The sequence below is a fragment of the Entelurus aequoreus genome, linkage group LG16, assembly GCF_033978785.1.
Source record: "Entelurus aequoreus isolate RoL-2023_Sb linkage group LG16, RoL_Eaeq_v1.1, whole genome shotgun sequence".
NCBI lineage: Eukaryota > Metazoa > Chordata > Actinopteri > Syngnathiformes > Syngnathidae > Entelurus > Entelurus aequoreus.
Window position 1 is genome coordinate 7,704,599 of NC_084746.1, and position 17,862 is coordinate 7,722,460.

The 17,862-nt window shown below is 39.3% G+C and overlaps 1 protein-coding gene across 1 annotated transcript in view; it reads left to right on the forward strand.

The window, feature by feature from the left end:
• LOC133631559 (collagen alpha-1(XI) chain-like) overlaps positions 1-17,862 on the forward strand; it is a 188,299-nt gene that overhangs the window by 103,482 nt on the left and 66,955 nt on the right. Inside the window, exons 14-22 of the mRNA XM_062023875.1 lie at positions 5,417-5,473; positions 5,969-6,022; positions 10,360-10,413; positions 10,589-10,642; positions 10,752-10,805; positions 11,348-11,401; positions 11,504-11,548; positions 14,234-14,287; positions 14,376-14,420. Coding sequence (XP_061879859.1) covers positions 5,417-5,473; positions 5,969-6,022; positions 10,360-10,413; positions 10,589-10,642; positions 10,752-10,805; positions 11,348-11,401; positions 11,504-11,548; positions 14,234-14,287; positions 14,376-14,420 — 471 coding nt within the window. The remainder of the gene's footprint in view (positions 1-5,416; positions 5,474-5,968; positions 6,023-10,359; positions 10,414-10,588; positions 10,643-10,751; positions 10,806-11,347; positions 11,402-11,503; positions 11,549-14,233; positions 14,288-14,375; positions 14,421-17,862) is intronic.

The following is a 17,862-nucleotide window of genomic DNA, read 5'->3' on the forward strand; positions in this document are numbered from 1 at the left end:
AAACAATTTAAAAAATAAAAATAAAAAAATAAAAAAAGTACAAGGTAGACAAAACATCATAATATAAATTGCCGATATCCGATATTCCGATATTGTCCAACTCTTTAATTACGATACCGATATCAACCGATACCGATATCAACCGATACCGATATATACAGTCGTGGTATTAACACATTATTATGCCTAATTTGGACAACCAGGTATGGTGAAGATAAATTAAAAACATTTTCTTGAATAAAAAAGAAAGTAAAACAATATAAAAACAGTTACATAGAAACTAGTAATTAATGAAAATTAGTAAAATTAACTGTTAAAGGTTAGTACTATTAGAGGACCAGCAGCACGCACAATCATGTGTGCTTACGGACTGTATCCCTTGCAGACTGTATTGATATATATTGATATATAATGTAGGAACCAGAATATTAATAACAGAAAGAAACAACCCTTTTATGTGAATGAGTGTGAATGAGGCAGGGAGGTTTTTTGGGTTGGTGCACTAATTGTAAGTGTATGTTGTGTTTTTTTATGTTGATTTAATAAAAAAATAAAAAATTTAAAAAAGTACAAGGTAGACAATACATAATAATACAAATTAATATAATGCAAAAGGTAATGTACAGTATGTAAGCATGATTGTCCAGTTTTGCCTGAAAGGGAGTGGGAAGAAGATAACTACATAACTACATTACATTAAACATAAGGTTAATGTAGGGATGTCCGATAATGGCTTTTTGCCGATATCCAATATTCCAATATTGTCCAACTCTTTAATTACGATACCGATATCAACCGATACCGATACATACAGTCGTGGAATTAACACATTATTATGCCTAATTTGGACAACCAGGTATGGTGAAGATAAATTAAAAACATTTTCTTGAATAAAAAATAAAGTAAAACAATATAAAAACAGTTACATAGAAACTAGTAATTAATGAAAATGAGTAAAATTAACTGTTAAAGGTTCGTACTATTAGTGGACCAGCAGCACGCACAATCATGTGTGCTTACGGACTGTATCCCTTGCAAACTGTATTGATATATATTGATATATAATGTAGGAACCAGAATATTAATAACAGAAAGAAACAACCCTTTTGTGTGAATGAGTGTGGATAAGGCAGGGAGGTTTTTTGGGTTGGTGCACTAATTGTAAGTGTATCTTGTGTTTTTTATGTTGATTTAATAAAAAAAATAAAAATAAAAAAAACGATACCGATAATTTAAAAAACGATACCGATAATTTCCGATATTACATTTTAAAGCATTTATCGGCCGATAATATCGGCAGGCCGATATCATCGGACACCTCTAGTTTAATGTATTGTTCTTTGTACGTATTTTCTCATGTAGTAGCTGGGAAACATGTGTTAATTAGAGAGAGAGTACCAATCATCGACAGTATTAGTCAACTTTCATTCAGGAGAATGTAAAATGTAGTGATTATGAAACAAATATTATACATCATCTACACTGCAAAATGTCAGTGGTCAAAAACAAGAAAAAAAAAATACAACAATGAGTGGTATTCTATTTGAACTAAGCAAAATTATCTGCCAATAGAACAAGAAAATTTGGCTTGTCAAGACTTTCCAAAACAAGTAAAATTAGCTAACCTCAAAGAACCCCAAAATACCTTAAAATAAGTATATTCTCACTAATAACAAGTGCACTTTTCTTGGTAGAAAAAAATTAGACCTTTTTGCTCAATATGCTAAAAAATATTCTTAAATTAAGTAAACGCTAGTGCCATTATCTTGACATAATGATATGCGCTCGGCATCATGATTTTTTGTTCATGCTTAAATAAGAAATGATTACTTTAAAAAAGTAGTTTTATACTTGTGAGTGTTGATGACACAGCTTTGCAACAGTTGATATTCTAGTTTCAAGCATGTTTTACTCAATATAGGTCATCAAATCTCAGCAACAAGCTGTAATATCTTACTGAGATCATTTAGGACCCTTAAAACAAGTAAAACACTCTAACATAAAATCTGCTTAGTGAGAAGAATTATCTTATCAGACAGAAAATAAGCAAATATCACCCTTATTTGAGATATTTCATCTTACTTAGATTTCAGTTTCTGCAGTGTATGTAAGCATGATTGTCCAGTTTTGCCTGAAAGGGAGTGGGAAGAAGATAACTACATAACTACATTACATGAAACATAAGTTTAATGTATTGTTCTTTGTACGTATTTTCTCAGGGAAACATGTGTTAACTTAGAGAGAGTACCAATCATCAACAGTATTAGTCCATTTTTATTCAGGAGAATGTATTTGATCACACTGCAAAAATTTAAATAAATATATATATATATAAATATATATATATATATATATATATATATATATATATATATATATATATATATATATATATATATATATATATATATATATATATATATATCAATCAATCATCAATCAATGTTTATTTATATAGCCCTAAATCACTAGTGTCTCAAAGGGCTGTACAAGCCACAACGACATCCTCGGTGTCGAGTGGGTCTGATATAATATTGTGAAAGTCCAACACATCAGCGAAAGTCCAGTCCATGGTGGGGCCAGCGGGAACCATCCTGAGTGGAGACGGGTCAGCAGCGTAGAGATGTCCCCATCTGATGGACAGGCTAGCGGTCCACCCCGGAGCAGAGTAGAAAAGAAAAGAAAAGAAACGGCAGATCAACTGGTCTAAAAAGGGAGTCTATTTAAAGGCTAGAGTATACAAATGAGTTTTAAGATGAGACTTAAATGCTTCTACTGAGGTAGCATCTCTAACTTTTACCGGGAGGGCATTCCATAGTATTGGAGCCCGAATAGAAAACGCTCTATAGCCCGCAGACTTTTTTTGGGCTCTGGGAATCACTAATAAGCCGGAGTTCTTTGAACGCAGATTTCTTGCCGGGACATATGGTACAATACAATATATATATATACAATATATATATATATATATATATTGATCACACTGCAAAAATTTAAAAATATATATATATATATAAATATATATATATATATATATATATATATATTATATATATATATATATATATATATATATATATATATATATATATACTGTATATATATATATTCCTTGCGCACTAATTGACTGAAAGAGCACGCACTTGGCGCGATGATGTCATGTTATTGATGGAAAAATAAATTTTTAGACCATATGATTTGCCTGAGCGGCTAGGAGACCCCGAGAGTAACAAGCGGTTGCCTTGTTGCCTTTCCATTAAGAACAATAAAATAGTTTTCAGTATAAGTTTGCTGGTTTCAAGAAATGTAATGCCAAGCGCATATCATTATGTCAAGATAATGGCACTAGCATTTACTTCATTTAATACATACATACTGACAAAAAAGGTCTCATATTTGTTTTTTCTATCAAGAAAAGTACAGTTGTTATTAGTAATAATATACTTATTTTAAGGTATTTTGGGGTTTACTGAGGTTAGCAATTTTACTTGTTTTGGAAAGTCTTGACAAGCCAAATTTTCTTGTTCTATTGGCAGATAATTTTGCTTAGTTCAAGTAAAATACCCCTCATTTTTGTAATTTTTTTTCCTTGTTTTTGAACACTGACTTTTTGCAGTGCATATCTGTGGATAAAATGTAGTCATTATGAAACAAATATTATATGTCATCTAGCTATTGAAATCAAAATATCTGATTGATATTACAGTGGTTTCCAAAGGTCCGACAAAGACTGAATCAAACAATAACAGAAGCTACTTTTTCCCATTAGGAAATCATGTAAATTCAATTAATCGGCTCCAGATTGGCGAAAATATCAACACAAAACACTTTTTTAGAGAATGGGAGAGAGAAGAGTGAATGGACTTTATTGTCATTATATTGGCATATAACGAGACTAAGGACTCCAATTTAAGGTGCGGTAGTGGGAACAAATATGGGATAAAAATAAATTACACAAGAAGTAATAAAGATAAAACTAAGAATTGAAACAAATAGACTACTATCCAATAAAAATAATAAGCAATCCTGTACAATATACAAAACAATATACACTACAGTTCAAAAGTTTGGGGTCACCCAAACAATTTTGTGGAATAGCCTTCATTTCTAAGAACAAGAATATACTGTCGAGTTTCAGATGAAAGTTCTCTTTTTCTGGCCATTTTGAGCGTTTAATTGACCCCACAAATGTGATGCTCCAGAAAGTCAATCTGCTCAAAGGAAGGTCAGTTTTGTAGCTTCTGTAACGAGCTAAACTGTTTTCAGATGTGTGAACATGATTGCACAAGGGTTTTCTAATCATCAATTAGCCTTCTGAGCCAATGAGCAAACACATTGTACCATTAGAACACTGGAGTGATAGTTGCTGGAAATGGTCCTCTATACACCTATGTAGATATTGCACCAAAAACCAGACATTTGCAGCTAGAATAGTCATTTACCACATTAGCAATGTATAGAGTGTATTTCTTTAAAGTTAAGACTAGTTTAAAGTTATCTTCATTGAAAAGTCCAGTGCCTTTTCCTTCAAAAATAAGGACATTTCAATGTGACCCCAAACTTTTGAACGGTAGTGTACAAAATACTGTACAATATGCAAAACAATATACAAAATACTGTACAATATACAGAACAAAACAAGAGTACCGGAGTGATAACAATCAGTGTCGGATATATTGCACTCGAAGGGTAATATTGCATTAAAAGAGAATTATTCTAGTTTTAAATGCAGAAAATAATGTGAAATACATACAAACGTTTGTATAGAGAAAATGACAAAAAATATTTTATTGAAGACTCTTGTTGGCAAAGATGGCGATGAGCTTAGAGAGATGAGTGGAGGCAATCGTACTTTGCTATAAGTTATTTCTTCAATTCAATTGTGTTGTTTCCCTACTTTATCAAACTGCTGTCACTCATTACTCTTTTGGCCAGATGGTGGATTATCGTGCAGTCGTACTCAATTAGTAGACTCAAGTAGAGACCGAGTCACGCCTCGGGCTCTTTGTTTGGACGACTTGTTTCTTGTGCGCCGTACAGAGTAAACTGTTGGCGAGAATTTTCGTTGAAGAATGTAGTTACGCAGTAGTGATTTCTTTTTTTTCCGGACTCGCAGCCCCTTTCAACATGTTTAGTATCAGTCACAGTCAATTAATTAGTGACACTTTTATTCAGATTTTTATTGTTTTTACCACAGCCTGCAATTAATTGGGGCATGGCATCTATTAGAACAGAGGCCACTGTTTTAATTAGATAAATTCCTAGAGGGTGTCAACTGGTTGCAGTTCTACAAAAAAGTAAATGTGAGGAAAAAATGCACCAGTCTTCCTTTTATTTTTTTTATTTTTTTGTGCAACAACCACCACACGCTAGTGGGTGTTCAGTGGTTTATGCCCTGTGTCTGTTTGATCCCCAGCTGGCTATGAGAGGTCCTACAGGGCCAGCGGGCCTGACGGGAAGATCGGGTCCTGTGGTGAGTAGCTGGAGAAAGTCCCCTTCATATATACACACACACACACATACACACACATATTGTGTTCATCCCACACATGAGGTCATGCGCTCGCCCTCGCTATGCATTTATCATATGCTACACACCCAGACAGCACGTGCATAATTACTGGGCAGCTGAGGTCACGCAGTAATCTCAGGGTTGGTCCTGGTGGACTTGTGAGGAAGTGGAGATGTGCTCCATAAATGTTCACACCCATCCTTTGCAATATGACTTTATAGCCCAAACACCTGATTTATGAACTGAATTATTGCACTGAGTGACTATATCCAAGTCGAGTACATTCCCCCACAGACAGTATTTAGTCTTTTTGCCCATTTAGAAAGTTGCATTATATTTTTTCCAATTAGACTAAATCAGATTCAAGTCTGACCTGCATTATCATGGGATTCAAAGCAAAAAAAATGCATAGGTCAAAACAGTTTCACTAACTTTTGCCTCGTTTTACCCAAACAGGGACTTCCTGGTGCTACTGGTTTTAAAGGGGACAGCGGAGACAATGGTCCACAGGTGAGTGATTAATAGTATCTCTAGGACATATACTGGATTGTCTCAGTTTTAATAATAATAATAATAATAGATTTTATTTGTAAAAAATTGAGTAAACAACCTCAAAGTGCTACAGTGTATTAAAAATAAATAAATAAATAAATAAAATAAAATAAAAAGATAATAAAAATAAATAAAAATAAAAACTAGAACAGCCTAATAGCTAGAACTAGTATGCATATATCTAAAAAAAGGCTTGTTTAAAAAGGATTTTTAAGCCTTTTTTAAAAGCATCCACAGTCTGTGGTGCCCTCAGGTGGTCAGGGAGAGCGTTCCACAGACTGGGAGCGGCGGAGCAGAAACAACTTGAAACCACGCAGTCACTGGGAGAACATGCAAACTCCACACAGAAATAGCCTGGACCTGGGAATTTAACCCAAGACCTTATCATCAACTATGTTACACAAGCAACAAGGATGTCCTTGTGGCTTGTGCAGCCCTTTGAGACTTTTGTGATTTAGGGCTATATAAATAAACATTGATTGATTGATAATAATAATAATAATAATAGATTTTATTTAAAAAAAAAAGCACTTTACATTGAGTAAACAACCTCAAAGTGCTACAGTGTATTGAAAATAAATAAATAAATAAAATAAAATAAAAAGATAATAAAAAGAAATAAAAATAAAAACTAGAACAGCCTAATAGCTAGAACTAGTATGCATACATCTAAAAAAAAAGCCTTTTTTTTTTAAATAAGGAAGGTTTTTTAAGCCTTTTTTAAAAGTATCCACAGTCTGTGGTGCCCTCAGGTGGTCAGGGAGAGTGTTCCACAGACTGGGAGCGGCGGAGCAGAAACATCTTGAAACCACGCAGTCACTGGGAGAACATGCAAACTCCACACAGAAATAGCCTGGACCTGGGAATCGAACCCCAGACCTTATCGTCAACTACGTTACACATGCAACAAAGTACATTATTATTAGTGGTGGCGTGCGGCCACCTGTCAGTTTCAGCCGATTTTCAAGGAAAAGTACGTAATCGGCATATTCTGATCAATGCCTTGAAATGCACAAAAATTGATCGCTCCCGAGTCACGGCTCATATAACATTTTTTAGTAAAAGCAGGCGGAAGCAGACGAAAAGCCTTGCTAATTGCTAAACTAGCCGCTAAGCCAGCTTGAAACAACGGAAAAATAAGTACGTGGTACACTTTAACAGACGTCGAGCTGGAACTGCGTTACGGCAGAAAGTTAGCAGCTATTAAGAGCGAATTAGCAAGAAATGTTAGTAATAACTAGGGATGTGTACCGAGTACTGGTATTTTTTGGTACCGGTTCCTAAATAAGTTGGTCCATGAGGACGGTGGACGACCGATACTGTTATTAGTATTTTTTGTTCCATTATTATGACACCCTGTCACATTCAGTTCAGCTGCCACTGCTACACATTAAAACCAGCTTTGAATGATGACAAATAAGGGAGCAACACCACACAAACGTTTGTAGCACAACAATATTTCCTCCTCAAAAGACCCTCAAAGTCACGCACGCTGTGTCAGTTTGAAGTGAACGCACCTTACTCGTCAAAACCGCGTTTTCTCAACCGTCCTCCTAACGAGCCACTAATCCACAGGCCAATATTAATCTACTCATGAAAAATTGAGGTAATATAATAATCCTAAAGCCAGACAGTGTATGTACTGTAGTTGTACTAACACGCACGGCGTGCTGCGTGTATCATGATCAATATATAGTGACTCACTCGATGGACAGTTCTTCGTCTGGTCCAGCTGGCCAGGTACATTTTGGGTAAGCAATCCATTTTAGTCTAGATATTTTGGCTCCATGTTCCATATTTATAGCGCCAAAATCCCTTTCATCCCCCTCTGACGGTTTTTCGTCTGCTCCAACGTCTCACTCTACCTTTGTGCTGGCTTCTATAAACAGCAGTATATTTAGCTTCAAAAGTATAAGGTTGTAAATCCTAATTTGTCCAAAAACAGTCGTCTTCGTCGTCTGTTACCAAGTCTGCCATGATTAGAAAACACACTCGTGTTTGATTCCGGAAGTAGGAACACGCATGTTGCCAGGTCGGACGTGCCCTAGGGAGGCGTTCGGGTGGAATCCTGACCAGATGCCCGAACCACCTCATCTGGTTCCTCTTGATGTGGAGGAGCAGCGGCTTTACTTTGAGCTCCCCCCGGATGGCAGGGCTTCTCACCCTATCTCTAAGGGAGAGCCCCGCCACCCGGCGGAGGAAACTCATTTCGGCCGCTTGTACCCGTGATCTTGTCCTTTCGGTCATAACCCAAAGCTCATGACCATAGGTGAGGATGGGAATGTAGATCGACCGGTAAATTGAGAGCTTTGCCTTCCGGCTCAGCTCCTTCTTCACCACAACGGATCGATACAGCGTCCGCATTACTGAAGACGCCGCACCGATCCGCCTGTCGATCTCACGATCCACTCTTCCCTCACTCGTGAACAAGACTCCGAGGTACTTGAACTCCTCCACTTGGGGAAAGGTCTCCTCCCCAACCCGGAGATGGCACTCCGCCCTTTTCCGTGCGAGAACCATGGACTCGGACTTGGAGGTGCTGATTCTCATCCCAGTCGCCTCACACTCGGCTGCGAACCGATCCAGTGAGAGCTGAAGATCTTGGCCAGATGAAGCCATCAGGAACACATCATCTGCAAAAAGCAGAGACCTAATCCTGCAGCCACCAAACCAGATACCCTTAACACCCTGACTGCGCCTAGAAATTCTGTCCATAAAAGTTATGAACAGAATCGGTGACAAAGGGCAGCCTTGGCGTGGTCCAACCCTCACTGGAAACTCACTGAGTCTTTCCATTTTATAATACACAATACACACGCACACATACATCGGTAGCTGTCAACAGTCCACTTGGCTTCCGGTCTGTGACTCAAATACGTCCGTGTGCAACATAAACACAAATAACAATTCCTATTGTTAGAAAATGCAAAACCACATAACATGCTAAGTGATTGTATTGATTTATATGATATATTGGATATGATATATCATGTCAAAGGTCTGTGTTTTGCACATGCATGCCATCCATCCATCCATGAATAGAATAGAAAGTACTTTACTGATCCCTTGGGGAAATTCAGCAATCAATCAATCAATCAATGTTTACTTATATAGCCCTAAATCACAAGTGTCTCAAAGGGCTGCACAAGCCACAACGACATCCTCGGTTAAGATCCCACAGCAGGGCAAGGAAAAACTCAACCCAGTGGGATGACAATGAGAAACCTTGGAGAGAACCGTAGATGTTGGTGACCCCCTCCCCTCTAGGGAGACCGGTGCAATGGACGTCGAGTGGGTCTAGCATAATATTGTGAATGTCCAGTCCATAGTGGATCTAACATAATAGTGAGAGTCCAGTCCATAGTGGGGCCAGCAGGAGACCATCCCGAGCGGAGACAGGTCAGCAGCGCAGAGATGTCCCCAACCGATGCACAGGCGAGCGGGTCCCGACTTTGGACAGCCAGCACTTCATCCGTGGCCACCGGACCTGTGGCAGATCAACTGGTCTAAAAGGGGGGTCTATTTAAAGGCTAGAGTATACAAATTTGTTTTAAGATGGGACTTCAATGCTTCTACTGAGGTAGCATCTCTAACTGTTACCGGGAGGGCATTCCATTGTACTGGAGCCCGAATAGAAAACGCTCTTTAGCCCGCAGACTTTTTTTTGGCTCTGGGAATCACTAATAAGCCGGAGTTCTTAGAACGCAGATTTCTTGCCGAGACATATGGTACAATACAATCAGCAAGATAGGATGGAGCTAGACCGTGTCATCCATCCATCCATTTTCTACCGCTTGTCCGTCTTGGGGTCGCGGGCCACATATAAATATTATTTTCAGCTGAGTGTAATTGTAATGTATAGAATAGAAATCTGTGTGGTCTTCACAAGAAGAGGACATAACTGCATTTCACCTTGCACTGCACACAGGAAATAATGTTGTGCAAGCTGGCCAATCACAGCCTTAACAGTTTATGTTGCAAGGTTATATGTTTTGGAAGTGCACACAAACATGAACATACTGTATGGTGGTGCTCAACGTTAAAGTAGACAAACAAACCTCGGACTGCAAATGCTTTGGACACCCCTGATCTAGTCTATTTTGTGTTTTGTATCCTTTAGTATGATTCTCTCCAGGTTCTATGATCAGAAATAAAAAAAGAGTCACAGATCTCAGTTATATTCCTGCAATTCTTTCTATTTAATGGTGTTGCACCGTGTCTATCTGGAACTGGATAGGTAATAGTGATAGTAATGTTGTAATACTCAATCCAATGTTCATCTGTTGTCTTCTTAGGGCCCCCGAGGTCTCCAAGGTCCAACCGGCCCCCCAGGAAAGTTAGGAAAAAGGGTCAGTTATGTTTTAAATTTTGAAGTCGTAATTGACGCATTGCTAGCATTTCCAAAGTCATCTGTCTTCAATAATCTGTCCAACCGGTGCTTTGGAGAACCATTATATTTATGTTTGGTTTTTACACCCGTCCAAGATGATAAAAAACAAAATGTCTTTGATGGTTTATGCGCAGGGCCGCAACGGAGCTGACGGTGCTCGAGGAATGCCAGGAGAGTCCGGGACCAAGGTAATCTACACAGACACACATGCAGTTATAATTCAACAAGCACACGTTTGCAAACATTAGGACTACAGCTTACGCCTGCGGACTGAGCCGTGTCACTGTGCTTTTGCAGGGCGACCGAGGTTTCGACGGCCTTCCTGGTCTCCCCGGAGAGAAGGGCCACAGGGTGAGTATACGCAGGCGAGGGAACACCCAGTGCCATGTCCTTAAGACATTCAAAGAAAACCCGACAGATGTTCATTCCAAAGCCGTGGTAGTCATTTGGGGCGTCTGACCCATTCACAAGGGGTGGGACGGCCTGCAGATTCACTTTTTAAACCAGAACGTGAGACGGGTGAAGAGTACTGAGCGCAGAGTTTGCGGAATTTGGGCCCGCGGAGAGAGTTAAACATGAGAGATCACAGGGGAGTATCTCTGGACGGGCTTTCACTGCTTCTATCCTATACGGACTAATTACAGGGCCAGCAGGCGAGCCCTATAGAAGCCTAAATACAGGCAAGCCTATACGGAAGGTCCGTGCCAGTTGTGGTGCGCGGGCGTAGATTAAAGGCGCCCTCTTTGCAACATCTCCGATTTCTTAATTGTTGACTCATCAGCTTTTCAAAGAGTAAAAGTGTGTTTTTTTTCCCGTCTTCCAGCTGCAGGATACTTTTGTGACCCTGCCACTCCCTCCCTTTGCTTATCATCTTTCTGATGCTCTCTCTCCAGGGTGAACACGGTCCTACAGGGCTTCCAGGACCTCCAGGAGACGACGGACCAAGAGTGAGTCCCTCAGACCCTCCCAAAAAAAAAAAGAAATCATCTTCTGACTGCTTCCCCACCTTTCCTGTTTCTGTCCCAATAACATGCTGGTTTCTTCCACAGGGAGAAGATGGCCAGGTTGGACAGAGAGGCCTGGCTGGAGAGAGCGTAAGTGGATTTATTGCCCTTGTGTTGATACGGCGAGACACGGTTGTTCAAGCCCAGCTAACAAAGAAAATAACGAAAATATGCACTATAAGTTATTCCCACTCCATGAAGCTCCTCCCTCGGCATTAAATCTACCTGTCAAATGCACAACACCATCTTCATTTTCTCAGCCGTGTCGCTTAAAAAAGGAGCTGTTGATTTGCCATTACTAATAAAAAATAAATAGATTTGGGTGAGAACTGCTCATCAAGTTCCAAACGTTGTGAAAGCATTTTTGTCTTTCATGGTGTGTTGATGACAAAGAACTTTCTCTTGATTATAAGTCCTGATCTCTCTTAAATTTAGATTGGTAGCTTTATGTGAGTGGAAGTTACCCAAAGTGGCCACACGAGGTCAGTATATTGAGTGTTGCCTCCGCACCACAGTGTCTCAGTGCTCCCAATTCCCACATTTTTATACTATTGTGCATCTACTTCTAAATGCAGCACACATTTATAGGTGTTTTACTTCAAGCTTTTTGCAATTTATTCCAATGCTCTTTTGCATTGTACATTTGCTGTTTTTTACTCGGTGAACTTTTCTTTTTATTCAGCCTGCTTTGCTTTTTTCTTCAGTGTTTTACTGGAGTTTAGTTTAGTTTAGTTTAGTTTAGTTTAGTTTAGTTTAGTTTAGTTTAGTTTAGTTTAGTTTATTAAGCATCCCCATTAGTCCACACCATGGGTCCCCAACCAAGAAATTAAAAAAAAAAAAAAAATTTTTAAAAATGTTTTTTATTTATTTATTTTTTTAGTTGATTCAACATAAAAAACACAATATATACATTATATATCAATATAGATCAATACAGTCTGCAGGGATACAGTCCGTAAGCACACTTCTTATTTCTTTATGAAAAAAAAAAAAAAAAAAAATTCCAAAGACTTAATTTAGAGTTATTTGGTTAGGGTTAGGGTTAGAGGGTTAGGGCCAGGGTTAGAGGGTTAGGGTTATGATAAGGCCATGCCGAATAAGGCATTAATAAGTACTTAATAATGACTAGTTAAGAGCCAATATGTTACTAATTTACATGTTAATAAGCAACTAAATAATGGTGAATATGTTCCCCATACTAAAGTGTTACCATGTTTTATTACTGGTGCACAAAATGAACCGTGCATGAACTGAACAAAACCAACACATTGCATAAACTCACAACAAATTACACACCTGCAAATTAGTCTGACTTCTGCTGTTGTCGTATCCGTAATACGCCGATAGGGAGACGTTTTTATTTACACGATAAGTCGGGTGTGTCTTGACCTCCGCCGAACCCCTGAGCCAGACTCACCGAACCCCTAGGGTTCAATCGAACCCAGGTTAAGAACCACTGATCTAGAATAATCTCTTTCCGCAATACTTCTCCTCTTAGTCTATTCTTAAAACCCACTATGCTGGTGATTGATACCAGATATTGTGGAAGTGGATTCCAGTGAGTGATTGCCATATACATTACAGTCTTTTTCAAAACATCAGTTTTGGGTTTAAGACGGGGGTGAAAGCACCTCTTAGGGCTAGCCTGGTACCATATATTTGGGACTGTCATTAGCAAGCAACAGCTGAGAATGCAGATATGAAGGTTTATGGTATGTGTAGATTTTTTGAGTGTTCCTAACAGTTTTACTTTGTGCTTTTTTTGTAGTTTATTGCAATGCTAGTTAGCATTGTGCTTTTTTTCCCGACATCGTCAGTGCTCATTGCTGTTTTCTCTGCTATTGTACTTAATATCTTTGGTCTTTTCTTTGCAGTTTTAGTCAATGTTCTTAGCTTTTCTACTCTTTTGTTTGTGCTGTTTTCTTTGTGGTTTTGCTCAGATTTTTTGTTGTTTGCTGTTTTCCTTCAATATACTTTATTGTTTTCTTTAATACTAGGCAAGGCAAGGCAAATTGATATGTAGAGCACAATTCATACACAAGGCGATCCAAAGTACTTTACAGATGCAGCAAATTACAAGATAATATCATAATAACAATAATCCATAAATTTATTAACACCAAAGAGTGTAGATAAAAGACTTTCCGCTGTCATATGCACAGCGAGAAAAACAGTTTCAGCCTTGAACATTGCCAATGTTGAGGCCTGTCTCACATCTTCTGCAAGACTGTTCCAGATTTTAAGAAGCATAAATCTAAAACACGACCTCGCCATGTTTTGTCCTGACTCTGGGCACCAGCAGGATACCACTCCCTAAGGTTCCTAGAGCATGAGATGGTTCATATAACTCCAACATGTCAGAGATGTAACTTAGCACTAGACCGTGAAAAAGGTACACCAACAGAATTGTTTTAAAGTCTATTCTCTTCACAACAGGACGATCTAAGCACTGGACTAATTAGGTGGTATTTCCTGGATCTGCACATTGTAGCTGCGTATTATCTGGCCTAATGCAGCATGTAAACATTGAACAGTAGGGGTGCCACAATTGACCTACGAGAACCCCAGAGGTCCGAGCCATTTTGTCTGAGACAGTTACCAATTCCAACAAAATACGCCTGGTTCTCGACATAAGACTTGAATTTGTTTAGAGCATTACGATCATTGCTATTTTACTTAATGCTCATGTTACATTGTTTAGTGTATCCATTGTTGTTTTCTTCCATGTTCAATGCTGAATCACCGTTTTCACTCTGCAATTGTTTCGCCATGCAGGGTCCCCGAGGTCTGCTGGGCCCCAGAGGGTCTCCTGGTACCGCCGGACAACGCGTATGTACATTGCAGACGTCTTCCTGCTCGTTTCGCTCTCACTGACTGTGTCCTGGCTGCATCGTAAAGCACTGTCATATCCCCGCAGGGTCTTTCTGGACTTGACGGGCAAGCAGGTCCCAAAGGAAACATGGTGAGAAGCATGTGTTTGTTCATTCTGTGTGTTTTCAGCTGTTCAATCGTGTTTCGTGACCACCGAAGCGATCACTTTTGTTATTTGCCCTGCTTGAAGCTGACGGTGTGTCGTTGACCTGCAGGAATGGAGGTCATAGTTCATTAACAGATTACAGAGTAGCTAATACTACAAACCTCGTTTCCATATGAATTGGGAAATTGTGTTTGATGTAAATATAAACGGAATACAATGATTTGCAAATCATTTTCAACCCATATTCAGTTGAATGCACTACAAAGACAAGATATTTGATGTTCAAACTCATAAACTTTATTTTTTTTTTGCAAATAATAATTAACTTAGAATTTCATGGCTGCAACACGGGCCAAAGTAGTTGGGAAAGGGCATGTTCACCACTGTGTTACATGGCCTTTCCTTTTAACAACACTCAGTATACGTTTGGGAACTGAGGAGACACATTTTGGAAGCTTCTCAGGTGGAATTCTTTCCCATTCTTGCTTGATGTACAGCTTAAGTTGTTCAACAGTCCGGGGGTCTCCCTTGTGGTAATTTAGGCTTCATAATGCGCCACACATTTTCAATGGGAGACAGGTCTGGACTACAGGCAGGCCAGTCTAGAACCCGCACTATTTTACTATGAAGCCACGTTGTTGTAACACGTGGCTTGGCATTGTCTTGCTGAAATAAGCAGGGGCGTCCATGGTAACGTTGCTTGGATGGCAACATATGTTGCTCCAAAACCTGTATGTACCTTTCAGCATTAATGGTGCCTTCACAGATGTGTAAGTTACCCAGGTCTTGGGCACTAATACACCCCCATACCATCACAGATGCTGGCTTTTCAACTTTGCGCCTATAACAATCCGGATGGTTCTTTTCCTCTTTGGTCCGGAGGACACGACGTCCACAGTTTCCAAAAACAATTTGAAATGTGGACTCGTCAGACCACAGGACACTTTCCCACTTTGTATCAGTCCATCTTAGATGAGCTCAGGCCCAGCGAAGCCGACGGCGTTTCTGGGTGTTGTTGATAAACGGTTTTCGTCTCGCATAGGAGAGTTTTAACTTGCACTTGCAGATGTAGCGACCAACTGTAGTTACTGACAGTGGGTTTCTGAAGTGTTCCTGAGCCCATGTGGTGATATCCTTTACACACTGATGTCACTTGTTGATGCAGTACAGCCTGAGGGATCGAAGGTCACGGGCTTAGCTGCTTACGTGCAGTGATTTCTCCAGATTATCTGAACCCTTTGATGATATTACGGACCGTAGATGGTGAAATTCCTAAATTCCTTGCAATAGCTGGTTGAGAAAGGGTTTTCTTAAACTGTTCAACAATTTGCTCACGCATTTGTGAATGACTGAGCATTTCATGGAATCTACTTTTATACCCAATCATGGCACCCACCTGTTCCCAATTTGCCTGTTCACCCGTGGGATGTTCCAAATAAGTGTTTGATGAGCATTCCTCAACTTTATCAGTATTTATTGCCACCTTTCCCAAAGTCTTTGTCACGTGTTGCTGGCATCAAATTCTAAAGTTAATGATTATTTGCAAAAAAAAAAAAAAAAAGTTTATCAGTTTGAACATCAAATATGTTGTCTTTGTAGCATATTCAACTGAATATGGGTTGAAAATGATTTGCAAATCATTGTATTCCGTTTATATTTACATCTAACACAATTTCCCAACTCATATGGAAACAGGGTTTGTAAGATGAGGATGAAATAAAATAGTCAACTGCGTATAGGGTCTCACCAGGAGTATGAAGGGAGAGTCCGGCTGTCTAAACAAGTCTACATGTGGCCTGTGAGTCACTAAATATCATAAACGTTATTTGGTAAATATGCGTAAAGCCGCGTTGTCTTCACACACATATAATATTGACCTCACTCAAAGCCTTTTCTTCCATCTCCATTTGCTGTCAGACAGCATAACGTTCTCGGGGTGGAACATCAGAAGCAAACTGCCTCATAGAGGTTTTGTCTGTCTGTGTGGGGTTGTGACACATTCAGCCACGAATGTGGTCCTGCATGTACAAGTCCAGCAACGCACGCCCCGGTTGGCCTAGTAACCCACTGACATACAAAACTAGACTGCATACACGCCTCACTTTGGACTGGATACTGTGTAACCACAACTCCCAAAAGCACCATGGAGCCTAAAATCATACTAACGGAACAATATTTAGCTGTGTAATGTCAGTAAACAAAAAGATACACACAATGGAGTGTGCCTGTGGGAATTTGTGTCCGCATTTTTGTTCTTTTTCATCCCAAAAGTGTTCAGACTCATCCCCAGGAAACTGAGACTATTTTTGAGAAACTAAAGGCTTTGGATAAGTTGAAAGGCGGAAGGAGACTAAGCCATCTTCACTTATGTTAAAAGGAGAAAAATAGAGATGTCCGATAATGGCTTTTTTGCCGATATTGTCCAACTCTTAATTACCGATTCCGATATAAACCGAAACCGATATATACAGTCGTGGAATTAACACATTATTATGCCTAATTTTGTTGTGATGCCCCGCTGGATGCATTAAACAATGTAACAAGGTTTTCCAAAATAAATCAACTCAAGTTATGGAAAAAGAATGCCAACATGGCACTGCCATATTTATTATTGAAGTCACAAAGTGCTTTTTTTTTTTTACATGCCTCAAAACAGCAGCTTGGAATTTGGGACATGCTCTCCCTGAGATAATCCTGATACCCACTACAACTATGGGAAATACTATACTTTGACTTTCACAAAGTGCATTATTTTTAATTTTCTTTAAACATGCCTCAAAACAACAGCTACAAAAACAATGAAGGCACACAGCTTCAGTCCAGAGTATACCAGAGTAATAAAGTAAACAATAACATGGTCCTCCTTTAGTAGACTGCCCGGCATACTGTATACCAAGAAATTATAAACTGGGTTCAATCTGCCCTGCTCTAACGTATTTGTATGAGTAACACAAATGTGCTGCAAGCTAGTGGTGAGTGCTTGAAGTGGCCTAGCAGTCAGTCAGAGCTGCTGAAATGCTGCGTTGAGACAGAGCACCTCCGTTCACTGCAAGCTGCTTTCGGTGTTTGCTTGTCATCCATCTTCCGCTTGTATTCATCGTGTATCTCCTTATGATTCTTGAAGAGGTGGGAGATAAAATTGCTCGTATTAAAGGAAGACATCTTGGTTCCTCCTCGCATAACCAACTTTTTGCAGTCATTGCAAATTGCCAGTTTTTGATCCGTCAGACACACTTTAAAATAATCTCAAACCATAGACATGGTGTCGTTAGTCAGTCACCGAGCGAGCTCGCTTGTTAGCCACGGCTACAGCACCGGCAACAACACTCTTGTTGTTGTTATGCTACGCTCGCGGCGGTTTGATGAGGTCATCAAGCGTCGCCAGTAAACCTCTCATGCTGCAGTCGTCAACTCTGCTCTGTATTTC